This window comes from Balaenoptera ricei, chromosome 2, assembly GCF_028023285.1.
Source record: "Balaenoptera ricei isolate mBalRic1 chromosome 2, mBalRic1.hap2, whole genome shotgun sequence".
Lineage (NCBI taxonomy): Eukaryota > Metazoa > Chordata > Mammalia > Artiodactyla > Balaenopteridae > Balaenoptera > Balaenoptera ricei.
In genome coordinates this window covers 102,929,169-102,947,577 of record NC_082640.1, presented here as the reverse complement: position 1 = coordinate 102,947,577, position 18,409 = coordinate 102,929,169, and the positions used below count along the sequence as shown (strand labels likewise).

General features: G+C 47.2%; 1 protein-coding gene across 2 annotated transcripts in view; it reads right to left on the bottom strand.

Moving 5' to 3' along the window:
• EHD4 (EH domain containing 4) overlaps positions 1–18,409 on the bottom strand; it is a 93,064-nt gene that overhangs the window by 19,548 nt on the left and 55,107 nt on the right. For both annotated transcript variants that reach the window (XM_059913530.1, XM_059913531.1), the window contains one exon: positions 1,015–1,427. In XM_059913530.1, coding sequence (XP_059769513.1) covers positions 1,015–1,427 — 413 coding nt within the window. The remainder of the gene's footprint in view (positions 1–1,014; positions 1,428–18,409) is intronic.

Genomic DNA, 18,409 nt, shown 5'->3' with positions numbered 1-18,409 from the left:
AAATTAGGGAGTCAGGATAGACCTCTGGTTCCCAAACTTGGCTGATCATCAGAATCACGTGGGGAGCTTTACACACACACACACACACACACGCATGCACATACGCACGCACGCAAATGCATCAGAGGCTCTGGGGCAGGGCCTGGGGATTCTTTGCTTAAAGCTCCTGGGTGCTTCTGATCATCACCAGGACTAGGTAAACTCTGGAGGCACTTGTAGCGTTAGAGGAATATGATTTTATGAAATGTACAAATAGTTTTTAAAGAACCATTTTTTCCTATACTTTTCCTTAGAGGAGTCACATCCTCCTCTCTCTTCAGAGACATGACAAAATCGACTACTTGAGGGTGGTCAGCAGATTACTGCCCACCCCTGTCGGGCACAGACTCCGGGGGCTGCTGAAAGGCTCAGCCACGAGGTGAGGGAGCGGAAGTCACAGCCTGGAATGGGGATGTGGTGCGCCCCCTGCCCCCAAACCGACACACTTGGTGGGCTAGGCTGAGCCAACCTTCCTCCTGGGGCCCCTCTGTGTCTATGTGTGACACAGGGCTCTATGCCTCAGGCATAGGGTGACGGGCGGTGGCATCTTGGCACCCCACTGGTCCCATCGACGCCACCTCTCTCTGGTTCAGCGGTTACGTTCCCACCATCCTAACATAACAGCAGCATCCAGGTGGTGAGGGCACGGATTCCTCCCTGTGTGCCACGTACTACACCAAGCACTCTGCAAACCAGGTCGCACTAAACACTCCCAAGCGCCCTGGGATGTGCTCTTATTAGCTCCATTTTACAGATTAGAAAACAGGTTTGGAAAGGTTGAGTCATTTGCCCAAGATCACAGAGCTAGGAGCCAGAATCTAAAGAGGGATACTGATCGTGGGGCTCTCTTCCTAACCCATTCCACGTCCTGTCCCCCGAGGCTCCTGGAGTGGAGCCTCCCTCAAACTTTCCCTTAGAGAGGAGAGTGTGGGGAGGGTCCCCTGCAGAGGCTGCCGCGGGGGGTCTCCGGCTTACCTTGGCCAGCCTCGCTCGCTTGATGAGGTCATTGAGTTTGCGCACCGCCGCCTTCTGAGGAAGGCTCTGGATGTCTCTGAACAGGTCCTGGGCCTCGGCCTCGAAGAGCCGGCGGTTGTCAGTGTTCTGCAGGGGCTGCGCCCAGAAGGAGCCGATGTAGACGCGCAGCACCTCGGGAGTGTTGATGACCTTGCCCAGGGACCACATGAGGGCCCCGTAGACGCGCATCAGCTGCTGTGTGTCCACTTGGTCAGCCTTGTTCAGCACCACGCGGATCTTGTCGTCCTGGCCCCGGAAGGCCTTGATGGCCTCTGAGAACTCGTCTGAGATGTCCAGTTTGTGCGCATCGAAGAGCAGGATGATCCTGTCCACCCGCTCAGCAAACCACTGCAGGACCTGGCAGAAGTCATACCCTGTGGGGAGGGAAGGGCACATTAGTGCAGGCGGCTGCGGCGGGGGACACGCTTGCCGGGAGGGCTCGGAACCACCTGGGTCTCCAGCAGCTGCCGAGGAGAGAGCCCCGGCTCCAAGCTGGAGGCAGGGGAGGCCTCATGACCTGAAAATCATTTCAAATGGGGCCCTCTGGGCTGGATGCATCGAGTTAATGCTGGGGACCCTGGGAGCTGTTCCATGGGATGAAACAGGGGATATAGAGGAGCTCATGGTCACTTTGATTGGGCAATGCTTACTTCCATAGATGTAATTTCATTTAGTCCCCCAGGAGTCTCTTGTTTCACCTAGTACAGTCTTTTTGCTCAATGGCAAAATTGATCAATGGCTCTGTAAAAATGCAGGCCATGGGTCAAAAGCTCTTAATTTCTGTCAAAGTCTCACCTTTCTGAAAGTTCCAGAGCTGGAGAGGGAAGAAAACCTAGAGGCCACTTGGAGTCCCATGGGGTGTCCAGGAAGTACCACAAAAGAGAAATCGCCTTCTCTTTAAGTTTTTAAGAGTGTTAAGGAGATCAAAGGTTGGCCTGGCCAAAACTGTGACCTATATTTATCATTTGGACTATTTATATCCTAAGTATGTTGTAAATATTTAAAAAATTGTGTCTCACAGCTATTCCGAGAAACGGTCTCTTGCCAATTTCTTTCTAAAAACGACTAGGCCCATGACAATTCTGTTTAGTTCACTTTGGCCACGTACCAATGCACTCCAAATCATGCAGCTAAATAAACACTCCTCTGCGCTTGTGGTCAAGATTTTCAGGCATTTCTCCAGGGAGGCAAGTCCCGCGAGAAGCAAACAAGAGGGGCCAGTTCCACAGGTTTATTTTTATTCTCAGTCTGATTAGCTCTGGAATCAGAGCCTCAGTGCAGCCCAATCAGAACCCAGATGGGATTCTTCCTGACGCTACTTTAGTGCTCTTGCCTCTTTTTCAGATTTTGAAAACTTCCAAACACATATAACAGTCTAGAGAATAATGTGATGAATGCTGATATACCCACCTTGTACCTTTAAGAAATTTTGACACTTGGTCTTGTTTGCTTCACATACTTAAAAAAATTGAAGTCTAGTTTATTTATATAACAAAATACCACATAGCAGTGCGAATGAACTAGACCTTCACTTGTCAACACAGGCAAATCTCTCACAAATTGGTGAGTAAAAAATCAGTTTCGGGCTTCGCTGGTGGCGCAGTGGTTGAGAATCTGCCTGCCAATGCAGGGGACACGGGTTCGAGCCCGGGTCTGGGAGGATCCCACATGCCGCGGAGCAGCTGGGCCCGTGAGCCACAACTACTGAGCCTGCGCATCTGGAGCCTGTGCTCCGCAACAAGAGAGCCCGCGACAGTGAGAGGCCCGCGCACCGCGATGAAGAGCGGCCCCCGCTCGCCGCAACTAGAGAAAGCCCTCGCACAGAAACGAAGACCCAACACAGCCAAAAATAAATAAATAAATAAATTAATTAATTAAAAAAAATCAGTTTCAAAAGGACATGTACAGTTTGATAACATTCACTTACAATGGAAAAAACAAAGCACCGCTCAACAGCCTATGGATATATACTACAGCACAGAAAAAAATAAGTTACACCAGTTTTGGGATTCTGGTTGACTCTGGGGATGGAGGGAGTGAGGCATCTAAGGTAGACGAGAAAGTGTCTAAAGGAGAATGAGCTATTAGGCAGAAATAAAGGGGGTCCATGGACTAAAGTTTCCACGAATTGAAGAACAGGTATAAGGGGAGTAGGTGGACAAGCAAACTGGATTCAGACACATTTAAATAAAGAAAACATTCAGAAATGCTCAAGCCCTCTGTGCACCCCTCCCCAAGCCCTAGCCTCAACCTCCTCTCCAGAGGAAACCACAGCCCCCAGATGCGGGGCTTTATGTCATCACACATGGGCGTATGCTGCCAGCTCAGGCTTTTCACTTCTCTTTCTCTCTGCATCACTCCCTGACTCCACCGGGGACAAGGAGGACAAAGGTAGTTCCCGGAACGTGGGCCAGAGTTTATTTTCATTGCTGGCAGCAGCCAGTTTAGATCAGAGGAAAATCAAAGACCTATTGAACGGGTCACAGAGTAGTATGTGACTATTCAGAGTCAAGATTCTACTCGAGTTCTGTCCCTCTGAGGCCAGAACAAACCTTCTCCTAAGGTAACACAGGTTCTGTCATTTGAAGCTGACTTGTGTGCCAGAGAGCCCAGATCCCGGGTAGCAGATCCTCAGCAGATGAAAGATGGTGCTGTTCCCTGGGCACCAGGAGGACATTTTGCAACCACCCACTGAGGGCCCTGCTTGTGGATTTACTTTTCCAATAGGGATGATCGACTTATCTCTCTGATCCAAAGCCTCTCTCACTTGGTAACTGAAGGTTCACAAACAGATGAAAGAAAAGGCTGTGTCCAGAGTGCACACTGGAGAGGACACGAGTTGTATTTTGCTGAACGCCCTTCCTGTCCGGTGGGGGTTGCGGGAGGGTCCCTCGGGGGCCACAGACGCTGAAGGTGTGGCAGACAGACCCTTGCCCCACTCGTTAGCAGGCTGGGGTACAGGTAGGTGATCTAGAATCAGACAATCATCTCCTACCAGAGGATGGTGTTGAATCTTGAGGGAATGATGCAAAGACACAGGGAACAGGAGAATTTATTTCTGGCAGAGGTGGCTGAGTTTAGACAGTGATGGTGGTTTCCTAACCTAGTTTTTGAGCCCAGCTCTCCAACTTTCCCATCAATTCTGTGAACAGCCTGATTTTCTGAAAAATTCCTTTTCTGCTTAAGTTAGCCAGAATCAGCTTCTTTGGTTCACTACCAAGGACCACGACTGGTAAATAATCTATCCCCACATTTGAATATTTCCGAACTCTAGATGCTCTTACAATCAGTGCCAAAAGAAACTTGCCACTCCAATAGCTGTCACCTCCCCCATGTGCGTGCACCGTGCAAATCCAGCCATGCAGACACGTCTCTCCTCCTCCAAGGGCCACCTGGGTTCAGCAGTTGACCTCAATAGTACCTCATGTGTTTAAACTTTAACTTAAATTTGGGTTCCTAATAGTTATTTTAAAAAAGACGTCATTCTAATGCTTCAGTGAAATAAAAAGTTACTGTAAACGGAACTGCCAGATGTAAGTTTACTATAAGTGAAGCCAGTACTCATCTCGGGAGGAATGGCTGCATGTCTGTATTCTTCTGTTTTAAAGTAATGTTGAAAGCTTAATAAGATTAAGTAGTATAGGGAAGTAGAACTGTTTTGTTTGGCATTAAGCAGGTGTAAAAAGGATTGCTTGTTACACATTAGGCAACATATTCAAAGGTGAAAAAAATCAAGTGTCTCAGAAGAAAGCAAAGAATTATCAAAGCCAGGAGAGGTTGGTCTGCACAATTTTTTCCCCACATACAGTTGTTGTTATTGTTATTATTTTATCATTTTTAACTGTACAGTTTAGTGGCATTAAGTGCATTCATATTGTCGTGCAACTATCACCATCATCCATCTCCAGAACTCTTTTCATCTTCCCAAACTGAAACTGTACCCACCAAACAATGTGTCCATCTCCTCCTCCCCCAGCCCCCGGCAACCACTATTCTATTTTATGCCTTTATGAATTTGACTACCCTAAATACGTCATATAAGTGGAATCATACAGTACTTGTCTTTTTGTGACTGGTTGATTTCACTTAACATAATGTCCTCAAGGTTCATCCATGTTATAGCGTGAATCAGAATTTCCTTCCATTTTAAGGCTGAATAGGTCTTCTCAATTCTTATATCTTCATGATATAAGAAAGGCACCAAATATCTGTCTACCAAAAAGTGTCAGCTGATTTTTTTTTTAATTTAAAAATTATTTATTTATTTATTTATTTATCTTTGGCTGCGTTGGGTCTTCGATGCTGCGTGTGGGCATTCTCTAGTTGCAGCGAGCGGGGGCTACTCATGATTGCGGTGCACGGGCTTCTCATTGCGGTGGCTTCTCTTGTTGCAGAGCATGGGCTCTAGGCGCATGGGCTTCAGTAGTTGTGGCTCACGGGCTCTAGAGCGCAGGCTCGGTAGTTGTGGCGCATGGGCTTAGCTGCTCCGCGGCATGTGGGATCTTCCCGGACCAGGGAACGAACCTGTGTCCCCTGCACTGGCAGGCAGATTCTTATCCACTGCGCCCCCAGGGAAGCCTGTTCCAGCTGATTTTAAAGAAAGGATCTAGTTTAATGATATGTTATTTAGTTTGCCTGCTGAAGGAAAATTATTCAGAAGGACCTAGAGACCACTGATTCTCAAAGCCTGGTCTTGCATCAGAATCAAGTATGGGGTTTGTTAAAATTTAGACTCCTAGCCTCTCCCTAGAACCATGGAATCAGAATCCCTGGGGCTGGGCTTGGTGACTTGCATTTTATTTTACTTTATTATTACTTTTTAGAGTATACAGATTTAATTTTATTTTTGGCTAAATGAGAGTTGTTTACAAAGCCTCTACAACATATTTATACATTATTCTGGCTTTAGTAAGCATAGGATGGTGAATGAAACTGAAGCCTGCAATGATATATGGTTTCCACTGAGGATTGGTCATCATTCTGAATAGAAAAGATTGTATTTTAGGCACAAGGGAAATGAACTATGTAGTAACTTCAAAATATAATATTAGAAATATTTATGTATGCAGTTCTTCAGTAAACTTGAGTTTGCTCTCTTGTCATCTGACACTTTCATTTCAAAGTAGAGAAGGGTGACCGGCATTTTATAAGCTCCTCAGACAATTGTAATGCCCAGTAAAGTTTGAGGATCACTGCCTTAGAATGAAGACCAAGGCATGGGATGGCAAAGATGTGTCTGTGTTATTGCTGGTCGGTAAAACAAAACACATTTAAAATAGTTTCTTTTTATTCTAAAAAGTTACCAATACATGGTTAGATGGTACAGCACAGAACTGAGGAAACACAGAATTTAAATCTGCTTATTTGAAGACGGATTTTAAAATTCATGAAAGCTCCCCCATCTTTGCTCACGCTGGGCCTAGGCCCTGGCAAGCCCTTCTCCTCTGGCTTAGGACCTAGAAATCTAGCCCAAATCCTCGTCATTCTTCAAAACACCTGGGGGAAACTTAAGTGACATGTTACTTAACTTCTATAAGCTCCAATTTTCTCATCTGTAAAACCAGGTTGTTGAATGACTGCATAAGAAAATGCTTTTAACATGCTCAGTACAGTGCTGAGACTTAGTAAACTTTCAATAAATATAAACTTTCATTATTAATTCTGCCCCCCTCCCTCACAAAGGTGGACTCAGTTACTCCCTCTTCTGAGCTCCCGGAGCCCTTTGCTTATTCTCCTACTAAACAACTTTACACAGTGGATTATAATCCAATGGATATACAGGGCTCTCTCATTAGATCATAAATTCTTTAACCGTAGGGACCACATCTTCCTCATGGCGGCACAAGACAGTGATTATCAGTGTGGGCTTTGGACTCAGGCTGCCTGGGATCTAATCTGTCTCCATCACTTACTAATTCTGTGACCTTGGGCATGTTACTTAACCTCTCTGTGCCTCATTTCCTCATCTGTAAAATGGGGCTAATAATAGTATCCATATACTTCATGGGGCTGTGGAGTTAATATATGTGAAGCATTTAGAATCATCTTGGCACCTAGAAAGCTCTCCAAGATGTTATCTGCTGGTTATTTAAAAAACCCTCGTATCTAGTCCCCAATGCATGGCGGGGGCACAAAAAATATTTGTTGAAGGATGCCTGGCTGGGGTGAGGTATAGTCTGCAGTCATAGAGAAAACAAAATTAATTAGGGTAAAGGTGACAATGCAGTGATGCTTGAGCCAAGTGAGAGAATCAGTGCTCAGAAAATAGCTAATAGAATATACCTACTGAGCACAAACCATTCATATTTTACGAATAGAGCTAGTGGCCTTTCTTTCCTTGCTTGTGAAACAGAGGGAGTTCTACCAGTTGGCCTTAAAGACCCTGGGTTATTCCTGAAACAGAGCGATGGTTCCAACCACAGGATTCCCCCCTGGCTTAGGAAAGGCCTGTGCACACCTGCGCTGGCTGGGACAGCTCAGGGCAAACACTCGTACTCAACGGGCGGAGAGCAATGAAGTGCCCCAGAGGTTCTGTTACAGAGGGCGGTCAGAGCCCTGTCACCCCTAGTCAGCACACTATGCTAAGTAGGTCTGTGATGAAGCTACCACTTAAAACAACATTGAAAACCAGTGGCCCTCAGACTGAACGTGCCCTTGGCTGCTGTTTTTTTTGGCCTACATAGTGTCCTTACATTTTGAGCTGACTGCCTTTGGTCTGGACAGCACTGTCTACCTGGAGCCTACTTCTGAGTGGAAACACTACAGCTCTGACTCAGCCTTAGAGACCCAACTGTGCCCTCCAGCCCTCCTGGGCTCCCGCAGCGTGCCCCTAGCCCCCCAGAGAACTGTACTCCGTTAGTCCACAGGTGCCTCCCAACTGGGCCGGGAATGTCTGAGGTGGGGGGGGGGCCCTTCCTACCCTGCTTCCTACACTGACTCAATGTTTTCTGTGGGAAGATGTTCAAAATCCCTTTTCTTTTTTTGGGCTGCGCCTCGCGCCTTACAGGATCTTAGTTCCCCGACCAGGGATCGAACCCAGGCCCTCGGACGTGAAAGCGCAGAGTCCTAACCACTGGACCACCAGGAAATTCCCCTAAACTTCCCTGCTTGAAACAATCTTTTTGAACATGTCTCTCCGGAAATCGAAAATACACTAAACATCTTGGAATTTAACAAGACATTTCAAATACAAAATTTTTTTAATGGATTAATTAATAATTATCAAGTGCCTAGGATGTGCTTGGGACTGTTGCTGAGGGACATACTGCCATAAAAATGAGGCTGCTAGCTTTACCCAGAATAGCCCCAAACTGGAAATAATCCAAACGTCCTTTGGCAGGTGAACGGATAAACTGCGGTGCCTCTATGCAGTGGATTACTACTCAGTGATAAATGGAATGAGCTACTGACACATGCAGCCACACGAGTGAATCTCAGAAACATGCCGAGTGGGAGAAGCCAGGTGCTAAAGAGCAAATACTGTATGATTCTATTTATATTAAATTCTAGGACAGGCAAAGCTAAGCTACAGTGACAGAGAGCAGATCAGGAGTTGCCTGTGGCTGAGGATGGGGCTGGGACTGACTGCAAAGTGGCACAAATGAAGAAGGAACTTCTCAGGGTGACAGAAAGTTTCTATTTCTTGAAGATGGTGGTGGTTACACAAGAAACACGAGTACATGAGTAAATTTGCAAATTTGTCAAAAATCAACAAGCTGTACAATTAAAGTGAGTGCATTATAATGTACTATACTATAAATAATAATAATAAAACTGACTTTAAAAGTAAAAACAAATAAATAAGAAAGAAAGGAAAAGAGAAGAAAAGAAGAAAGGAAGAAAGGATGGACAGAAGGCTGGAAAGAAGAAGGAAAAGGAGAAAGAAAGGGAGAAGGAAAGAAAGGAAAAAATCCAAGGCTGCTAAACTTGTTTGAAGATATACATCTCCACAAACTGCTGAGTAGATCAGGAAGTTGAAATCTGTTCATCAGGGAACTATGTCACAAATCTGGCCATGTACGGAGCTGGATTTAGCAACAGTCGAAACAGTCTTAACCACAGAGGTTAATGTAAAATTCGGCTTGTCCACTGAAACTTTGAGAGTCGTGTAATTTCACAGTGCCTTGCCTCGTGGGCAAGGTGATTAAAGAGCCTTTCATGCTGACAGCTCAGGGAAGAGAACGTTCTGAGTTTATGAGAATCAGTTCCAGCTGGGCAGAATACAACAAGGCCCAGGGTGCACACAGATCTGGGTGTGTGTGTGTGTGTGTGTGTGCACGCATGCAGGTGAGCTTGCATGTGGGTGTAGTGTATGTATGTGTGCAGGTAAGAGTGTCCGTGGAGGGCACAGGAGTCGACACAATAATAGAACTGTCCCTGTGATGCTCGATATATGTTAAAAATTCATCATTCAATTATAGACATTTCAATTCTATAAGACTTTCCAATGGAACTTTTAACGGTCTGGAACAAAACAGAGATGTAATCAGTCCAGTTGTTTAAAAATACACTTTCTACCTTTGCAAAAGGACCCCAAAGCTATATAGCTTTGCGAGCTGGGAAAGAGACTTTGTCCTGTGGAAGATCCCAGCTTGGCATTCCTGGCTCCACATTCTGGGAACAAGGGGGGGAGGCAGGAAGGAAGGGGCCCTTTCCACCCAATCAGGGGCTTCCGTCACAGCCCTGTGGAGACCATGGTCACCATCCCTGCTGAAAAGACCCACCAGGAAATGGCATCTGAGGTTTCAGCAGTGGCCGCCTGGCTCAGGTAAACACAGGGCGGGGACCCTGAGGAAGCAAATTTGGCAGGATATTTTTAATAGAACAGCAGAAAAAAATGCTTCAGTTTCTTCCCAAAGCCAAGTACGTGAGTTTTAAACAAAATGTGTGTCAATAAAAGGATGCAAGATAATGGAGGACAGTCAGACCGAGGCCAGGTTCTCCCTGCCCTTGCCCCTAGTGCCCTTCTTGGGGTGGGCAAGGCCACTCGCCCAGCCGGCCACAGCCCAGGACTCTGCTCAGACCTCTCCTCCTCTTCAGCGGGGCCCTGGCCTGCCCCTCCCAGAGCTAGCAGCTCCGTTGCATGTAGGGCATTCATACCCCTTCCCCAGCACCTACGGTGTTGGTTTGTGTAACACTGGCCCCTCTCCCAGAGTTCCCCGAGGTGTCATGTCCATCTTTGTGTCCCTCCAGCACCTAGTCAGCTGTCCAGCACAGACTGTCCAGACAGGCATTGAGAGTGCTGGCAGTGACCTTAACTGCCCTTCCTGTCCCTGGGCTCCGTCCTCTGCCATCCAGCCCTCAAATGATCCCCGCGCCTTCTCAGAACTCAGATAGTCTCCCCAACTGTGAGTCCCTGATTACTTCTAGAATAAATGTCTACAGAGTCTTGGCGACTAGCCCCAGCTTACCTCCCCAGCCTTTTCTCACAGTTCTCATACTAAACTGCCCTCCCCACCCCAGAAACCACACTGGGCTCTTTGCTGCTCCTCCAAAGCGTCCTGCAGTTCCCTGCCTCTGACTTTTCCTTCTGCCTGGGACGTCTTCCCTCTTTCCCATCTCCAGTTACCCATCCCTCCGGGGCACTTCCCCCCAGGAGGCCTTCCCCCACCCGAGTGGAGCTGGACCTCCCCACCTCCTGAGAGGGTCTGTTCTCTGCCACAGCCCGTCCTCTAGATGAGACTGTCATCATGTCTAGAACCCAAAAGCCTATCGCAGAACACTGTACACTAAGTCAGCTTCCCTGGGACATATTCTTCCAGCATCAGTGATGTTTCTTTCATAACACTTATTCTCTATAATATTTATTTGGTGACTATACGACAGAAATTCTGAGGGCAAACACCACCCCTCATTCCGTTTACCACCTTACACCCAGGATCTACCATTGAACATAGTAGATGCTCAATAAATTTGACTTATTCCTCAAAAAAAAAAATAAACTTAACCCAAGGCCACACAGCTATTTCCCAGGGGAGCCAGAATTCAAACCCAGGGACGCTGATCCCAGAGCCTGCAATTTTATCCACTGCACTGCACTGTGTGTACACCACGGCGGTGAGATTAGAGGTGATTTTTATTTTCTTCTTTTTCGTCTTTTACAAAGTAGTTTTTAAGTGTTTTACGATGAACATATATTATTTTTGTAATAAAAAAAATAAACATGGAAAAAATCATTGGCCCATTACAGGACTGGGCTAGCAAATATTATTGAGGTGGCATACCCTTCCTTCTGTACTGGTGTTTACAGCTAGGGTCTGGATTTCTAGTGCTTTCCAGCTTACTGCCATCTCAAGAAACCCTGCAGGTGAAGTGGTGTCTTTGCTACACACCCCGCTGTGGACAGAGGCAGCCCCCCTTCAGCTGTGCCCGAAGAGCAGCGGGAACATGCAGGTGTGCAATGAGTACAGACACTGCTCCTGCCTCCCCCCCCCCGCCACCTCCCCTCTCTTCTCCAGCCGGCTTTCTCCTCCTCGCAGCTGACCAGACACACAGTTGGGGTGGGTGGCGTGGGGGTGAGCTGATACTAAGCCCCTTCCCGGATCCAACGAGACTCTCAGAGAGGACGGACACCGCGGCCTCCACATCTGCACAGTGGTCGCCTCTTTCGGTGGAGGTTCAATGTGTGTTCCCCTCAAAGTTTTCAGACGGTGATGGTCACCGCTTGATGAATGTAACTGGCTACAAGAATATCCCCGCAGTTACAGAGTTCCCTGCCTCCCTGTGCCTGGCCTGAGGGTGGTCTGGCCACTGAACACAACACATTTGAAATTAAACCAAGGACCGAGCCTGTCCTGGGATGGGCTTGGTGTTGTTTATCCTCTAGCTCCTCTTCCCACTCCTCTCCCTTAGGAATTCAGTCCAAGACCTTGTGAATTAACTTTTCTGTGCCTGTTTCCTCCTAAAATAAACAAGCTAGCCCCACAGCCTGTCTCTCCTTCCTCTGGGGGATGTTGTGAAGATAACAATGGGGCAGATGGTGCCACGTGACCCCGAAGAGCCCACACATCACGAAATCACAGCATACCATGGACAGATGGGGAACTGAGAAAGGCTCTACCTGAACATTTAGCACGGCGAACGTGGCTGCTTCTGGTCATGTGACCAAGCCAAAGGGAAAATTGGGTTTCATATTTCATTTTCCATTTCAGGTTAAAAATTAGGTTAAGAAGCAGGTCTGAGCCCTAGAAACAGACAGCAACAGTACACGGCATTTGAGGCTCTTTGCTGGAGAGAGAAGTTGGTGAAAATCTACTAGGAAAAACCTACATGTCCTGGAGCCTGGTTCAGCCACTTCACTTTACATGGCCTCAGTTTCTACATCTATCAGATGGGTCAGATGATCAATATGGATTCCTTCAGATCTTAAAGATATATATGGTGGTTCTGAATATCAAGCTTTTCTGAAACAAAAAGTCAAATTCTCAGGAAAATCCATTTAGTGCCTGTATAGTAGACACCATCAAGTTCCATTACCAGCATAAGAATGTAAAACCATCTGGATGGTTACAGGAATATTCAGTGACTAACTCTAGGGGATAAGATTAGCAAGGAACACATTTCATTTTATTATATTCGTTCCACTGGACTCATGTGCTATGGCATTTTGGGCTGATCTGAAGGTCCTTGCATGTTTCCATAGTGGCAGTTAGTTGCCCTGCAAGATTAATTTCCTTGTCATTTAATTCCAAACTCCCTATGCTGAAAGAAATTACCAGAGAAAAAGTCACAGAATTTGAGGCTTTCAACGATGCTGAAGAAATCATCAGATTCAACCTTCTAATACTATAATTAATAGAATCCAGGAATCAAGTGTCACACACATGGAAATTGCCTCTTCCTCATTTTCAAGTGGGCTTTGTGTACCTCAGGTAAGAAGGTCTCATACAGTATGTCTATAAATCAGGCAAAGGCAGTTTGTACTTGGATTTTCTTGAGGCAAAACGACAATGGTATATACACTCCACCCAAGTGTGATGAGGCCAAATATTTACAAACAAGGCTTCAACTTTGACAATGCATCTCGTCATTTCGTGGTTCAGAAGGGCAAACAGACAATGTTTCTTCAAGTCATAATTTTCCGCAGAGAAATGTTAAACCCAGAGGGTGACAACTTTGGATCAACAAATGACTTGCAAGCGACCTCTGACCCCGACCCCCTGCCCTGCCCTGTTCCTCCTTTTAAACACTCCCAGCGTTGAGTGAGTGTTCTGTGAGCATTTGGACAATAGCCAGTCATGAACACCAGCTCCAGCAACCAAGTTATCAGCTAACCCACTCCGAAAGCTGAACCATTACTCAAAGATAGTTATTTCTGAGTTTATGTCACAGATAGAAAGACAGATCAAATCAGGGGGGACCATGTAAGCCCACACTGGGGTCTTTATTTTAAAAAAAGACTCATTTAATTAAACAAAAGTCCATGTAGTTACCAACAGTATTTCAAAATGGTCAAATATCTCCGGAAAGGAACTGCTTTGAGAAGATTTGTAAATATGAAAAGATGCTCAACCACAAGAACAGTGAGAAGTGAAATTAGAATTATAATGAGATGCCATTCACCTATCAGACGATGCAAAGATAAAGCGAAGATGAAAACAAAATCGGTAATGCCCTAAATTGCGGAGGATGTGTGGAAACAGGCACTTCTGTACTGTTGGTGAGAATGTAAACAGGCACACCTTCTAGAGAGGGCATTCTGGCATCAGTTAACACAGTAAAAAGACCACAGTTCCTTTTGATCCAGCAATGCCACTGCTAGGAGTGTATCTTACAGTTACACGACTGTGCAGACTGTATATACTTGCACTGTATGTGCAAAACTGTCTGTATTCTGTGGCACTGTCTGTAACAGTAAAAGATTAGAAACCGCCTGAATGTCATCCATCCAAAGGACACCAGCTATTAATTCTGGCACAGCTATATGATGGAATATGAAGGAGGCAGCTCTAAAGTCCCGACCTGGCTGCGCTCCAAGATTTACTAAGTGGAAAAATCTTGGTGCAGAGCAGTGAGCAGAGGACCTTCTTACTCAGAGGAAGCCCAAGAGGCTGCTGCTGGGTTTTGCTCTAGGAGGGGAACTGGGAATGTGGATGGGACAAATGTTCTTCACCATTTAACTTTCTGTCACTTGAATTTTTCATCCCAGCATGTACACACATCCGCACAAAATGGGGGTACTTCCGAAGAGTACTTGAGACAGGCGAAACGCTGAATAAATGGTCTGACTTGTGCTTTGCATCATGATTTGGATTCGAACAGGGGATGGTTTTGAGAAAGAGATGAAAGGAATCCAGGTGAATTGGAGGTTTCTAGAGGAAAGTGTCACGGCACATGTGAGAAATACCCCCAGATACCAGAAAGAGGATTATGGCAAAAAGAACTGAAAAACGTGACAAGAGCCGGGGCCCTCGCCACAAGAGGACACCTCCTCTGGGTCATTCTCTGAAGCAGGTTCCCCAATGGCATTCCGTGGTTGCATTCTCTCAGCATTCTTTCTACAGATCTACCGTCAAGTCTACTATGCTCTCTGCCACCTCCAAATCAAGTGAAGGAAGAGATGATCACAAACTTGGAAAACCTACCAAAATGGACTTGAGCTGTGTTTCACGTCCCTTTCACCAGTGTGAAAGGATAGGGCGGAGGATGTAAGTGGTGGGGGGTGAGATCTACTCTCCGGGGTAATTCTGGGGCACTTGGTCGAGCTGACCCTGCGATCCTGGTGGGTCTTTCAGGGACCACCCCAGTTCCAGGAAGTGAACAAGACTACCATCACCAACAGTTCTTCAATATGACCGTATGCCAAATGGCTTGTACCTGTTATGTCACTTTATCTTCCAACAACTGGGGTGGGGGGTTTCCTCACTTTATAAAAGTGTAAACTGAGGCTCAGAGGGTCCCACAGTAAGGTAGGGGTGCTGAGATTTGAGCTCAGGTCAGCCTCTTCCAGGGCCCACAATGATGGAAAACAAAGATGCCCTGAAAGCGCCGCTATTTTCAGCACGTTTCTACGTCCACTAGCTGGAGATGCCTCTCCACCAGCACGGGCGCCTGAACTTGCCCTCTGTCCACTCTGGGTCCTCTCACTCTGAGCATGTTTCAGAGCTAATGCCTATGGACCACTTAGGTATTGACACGATTATTCAGATCTAACTCTGTGAGGGAAAGCGTTTTTCCTCCCATTTTACAGCGGAGGAAACTAAGGCTCACAAAGGTGGAATAACTTGCCCGGGTCACCCAGCTGGTCAGTGCAAGAGCCAGGGAAAGGAAAAATGTCCCAGGCCAGTGTTTCTCAGATGATACTGCTCTTCTCCCGCCTAGAATCCTGCATTTACAATCGGTCACTCCCACCCTCCAGTCTGGGGGGGGGCCCCCCCATGGGTGCACAGTGATGGTGGGGCAGAGAGCTTTTGCCATACATAACATTAGGGATGGAGGTTATATAACAAGAATGTCCCCATTATAGCAGTGAAGTTATTAAACATTTGAAAATATAAATGAGAATCTTTAAAAAAATCTCTTTATTTTTCTCTAGAGGTTCTAAAAACCCTAACTTCCAAAGAAGTCTAGAATGGTTTGGGGGTGCTCCTATATGGAGTGAAGGCACAGGCAGAGGACAGCAGCGTCAGGCCAGGGGTCCCTGTCAGATGCTCACGAGGCTAGAGTCACCTGATTACCTGGTCACCACTGTGGGGTAAAGTTACCTCCGCTCCCTGTCAAAGCCCTCACCTGGGAGGATGTTGGTCAGTCACAGATCCCGGCCCAGTGCTGCACTGCCTCTCACCCCACCCAAAGACCACCCCCGACCACTTACACCCTCCGCCCTATCCTTTCACACTGGTGAGAGGGACGTGGGACACAGCTCAAGTCCATTTTGGTAGGTTTTCCAAGTTTGTGATCATCTCTTCTTTCACTTGGTTTGGAGGTGGCAGAGAGCATAGGAGGGGGCAGGCTCAGCGCTACCCCAGATTCCTCAAAGTGGGGACCTCCTGCACCAGAACCCCTGGACACGCAGTTTTCTGCGTCTCACTCCAGATCCCCCAAATTGTGCTTGAGGCCAGGAAGTAGCATATTAACAAGTTCCCTGGAGCCTGAGAATGTTTGGGTCTTGATTTGAGGGGTCATTTCTTCAGGTAGCCCATTAGGGAATGTGAAACGAGGGATGTCCCATAGGATGTTATCATAGTGCCAAGTGACACTTGGCTGGTAGAATATGGTTGTTATCATTAATCATTTTGTATCTTGCCTAGGGCTCTAGGGCTTCAGTCCAGCATTCACAGGGTAGAAGGGGAGCAGAGGGGAGACGGTAACTGAGAACAGGTATGACAGGAGAAGAAATGACAGTGACAGCCTGGCATCAAGAGAGGAGAAAGCCAACCATCCACCAACCAAACGAACACAAAGAAACTGAGTGGCAGAGCCGGGCTGGATCTGTGACTGTCCAGTATGAGAACACCTGGCTGTTCACAGAGATAATTCTGGGCAATCAAGAGAAGGTTAAAAAAGATAATCCTTCTGTTCCTCTCAGAATAAAATCTACGTGCTTCCCTAAAGCCAACAGCTCCCACCAGCAGCCCCTCCTGACCTCACTGCTCACCACCTCCCGGCCACTCCCCAGCCTCCAGCCTTCCCTGACCTGCCCGCTCCCTCTGGCCTTTGCCTGCAATGCCCTTCCCCCAACTCTCTGCCAGGCTAGCCCCTCCATTCTGCAGGTCTGAGGTTAAATGCCACCTCCTCGGAGAGAACTCCTCTCACTACCCATCTAAAGTAGGACCACCCAGGACTTCCCTGGCGGTCCAGTGGTTAAGGCTACGCAGTGCTTCCACTGCAGAGGGTGCACGGGGTCGATCCCTGGTTGGCGAACTAGGATCCAAAAAAAAAAAAAAAAAACAGAAGGAAGACTACACTTTCTGTGGGACTCTGCAATTGTTTCCTTCAAGTTTTTGTGTCAACTTCATTTGTTCTGCATTTTAGCTCATCCATCTACCTCACCGCCCCCCACCTGCCGTATGTTTCAGAAAGCAGCAACAGGGTCTATCTTGGTGCTGTTAACACTAAAGCGCCTGTTACCTGACACATGGTATGTGCATGAGCAATGGACCAAGAGGACTTAGCAGAGCACGGTGCAGGGTGGACATTCAACGTAAGGAAGCTTCTTCCTCTTCCCACTACCTTTTTTTTTTTTAAAAGGATTTTATTTATTTATTTGGCTGTGTTGGGTCTTCGTTGCTGCACGCGGACTTTCTCTAGTTGCGGCGAGCAGGGCTACTCTTTCATTGCGGTGCGCGTGCTTCTCATTGTGGTGGCTTCTCTTGTCGCAGAGCACAAGCTCTAGGTGCACGGGCTTTAGTAGCTGTGGCACATGGGCTCAGTAGTTGTGGCTCGCGGGCTCTAGAGTGCAGGCTGAGGAGTTGTGGCTCACGGGCTTAGTTGCTCCGCGGCATGTGGGATCTTCCCGGACCAGGGATCGAACCCGTGTCCCCTGCATTGGCAGGCGGATTCTTAACTACTGCGCCACCAGGGAAGTCCCCCACTACCCTTGGAATGAGAATGCAGGCAGCGTGTACTATCTTTCCCAAAGACTACTACCAAAAACCACTAAAGGAAAAAAACCCAGGAGGTTTGGTGTGTGTAGGGGAGAAGTGTCAGTTATGTGGAAATGTGCCCCACGTGGTACCTTTCCCCAGTGTTGTCTTCTCAGTGTGTGTGTGTGTGTGTGTGTGAGAGAGACAGAGAGACAGACAGACAGACAGACAGACAGACAGACAGACAGACGGGCAGGGGTGTTTATGTCATTGCCTCTTGTGGTTAACATCCCGTCTGAGGGTTGCCTGGGCTCAGCTGGGTGGGTCTCGATTGGGGTCTGCCATGAGGTGAAAGTCAGGTGGCAGTTGGGGCTGGAATCATCTTAAGGCTCAACTGAGCTGGTCCTCCATAGCTTTGCTCCTATCTCAGCTGGGCCAGTCGGAGGCTGCCTGAGCCTCTCGGTTGCCCCATGTGACTAGCTTGGGCTTCCCTCACAGTATGGTGGTCTCAGGGCAGCTGGACTTTTAAAATAGTGGTTGGCTTCCCAAGAATAAACATGCCAAAAGCTCCAGGTGGAACCTTCAGGGCTTCTTATGACTTAGACGTGGGAAGTTATATAGCATCACTTCTGCTGAATTCTACTGATCAAAAAGTGAGCCAGAGGCCATCCCAGATTCAAGGGCATGAATACTGGAAGGCATGGTTCATGGTTGGCAGTGGTGGAAGCAAGAGGCATCTTTGGAGACTGGCTACCACGCTAGCTATAGGACTGTGGACTTAACTTATTTGTGTCTCAGTCTTCTCTCCTATAGAATGGGAGAGCAGTTCCTAC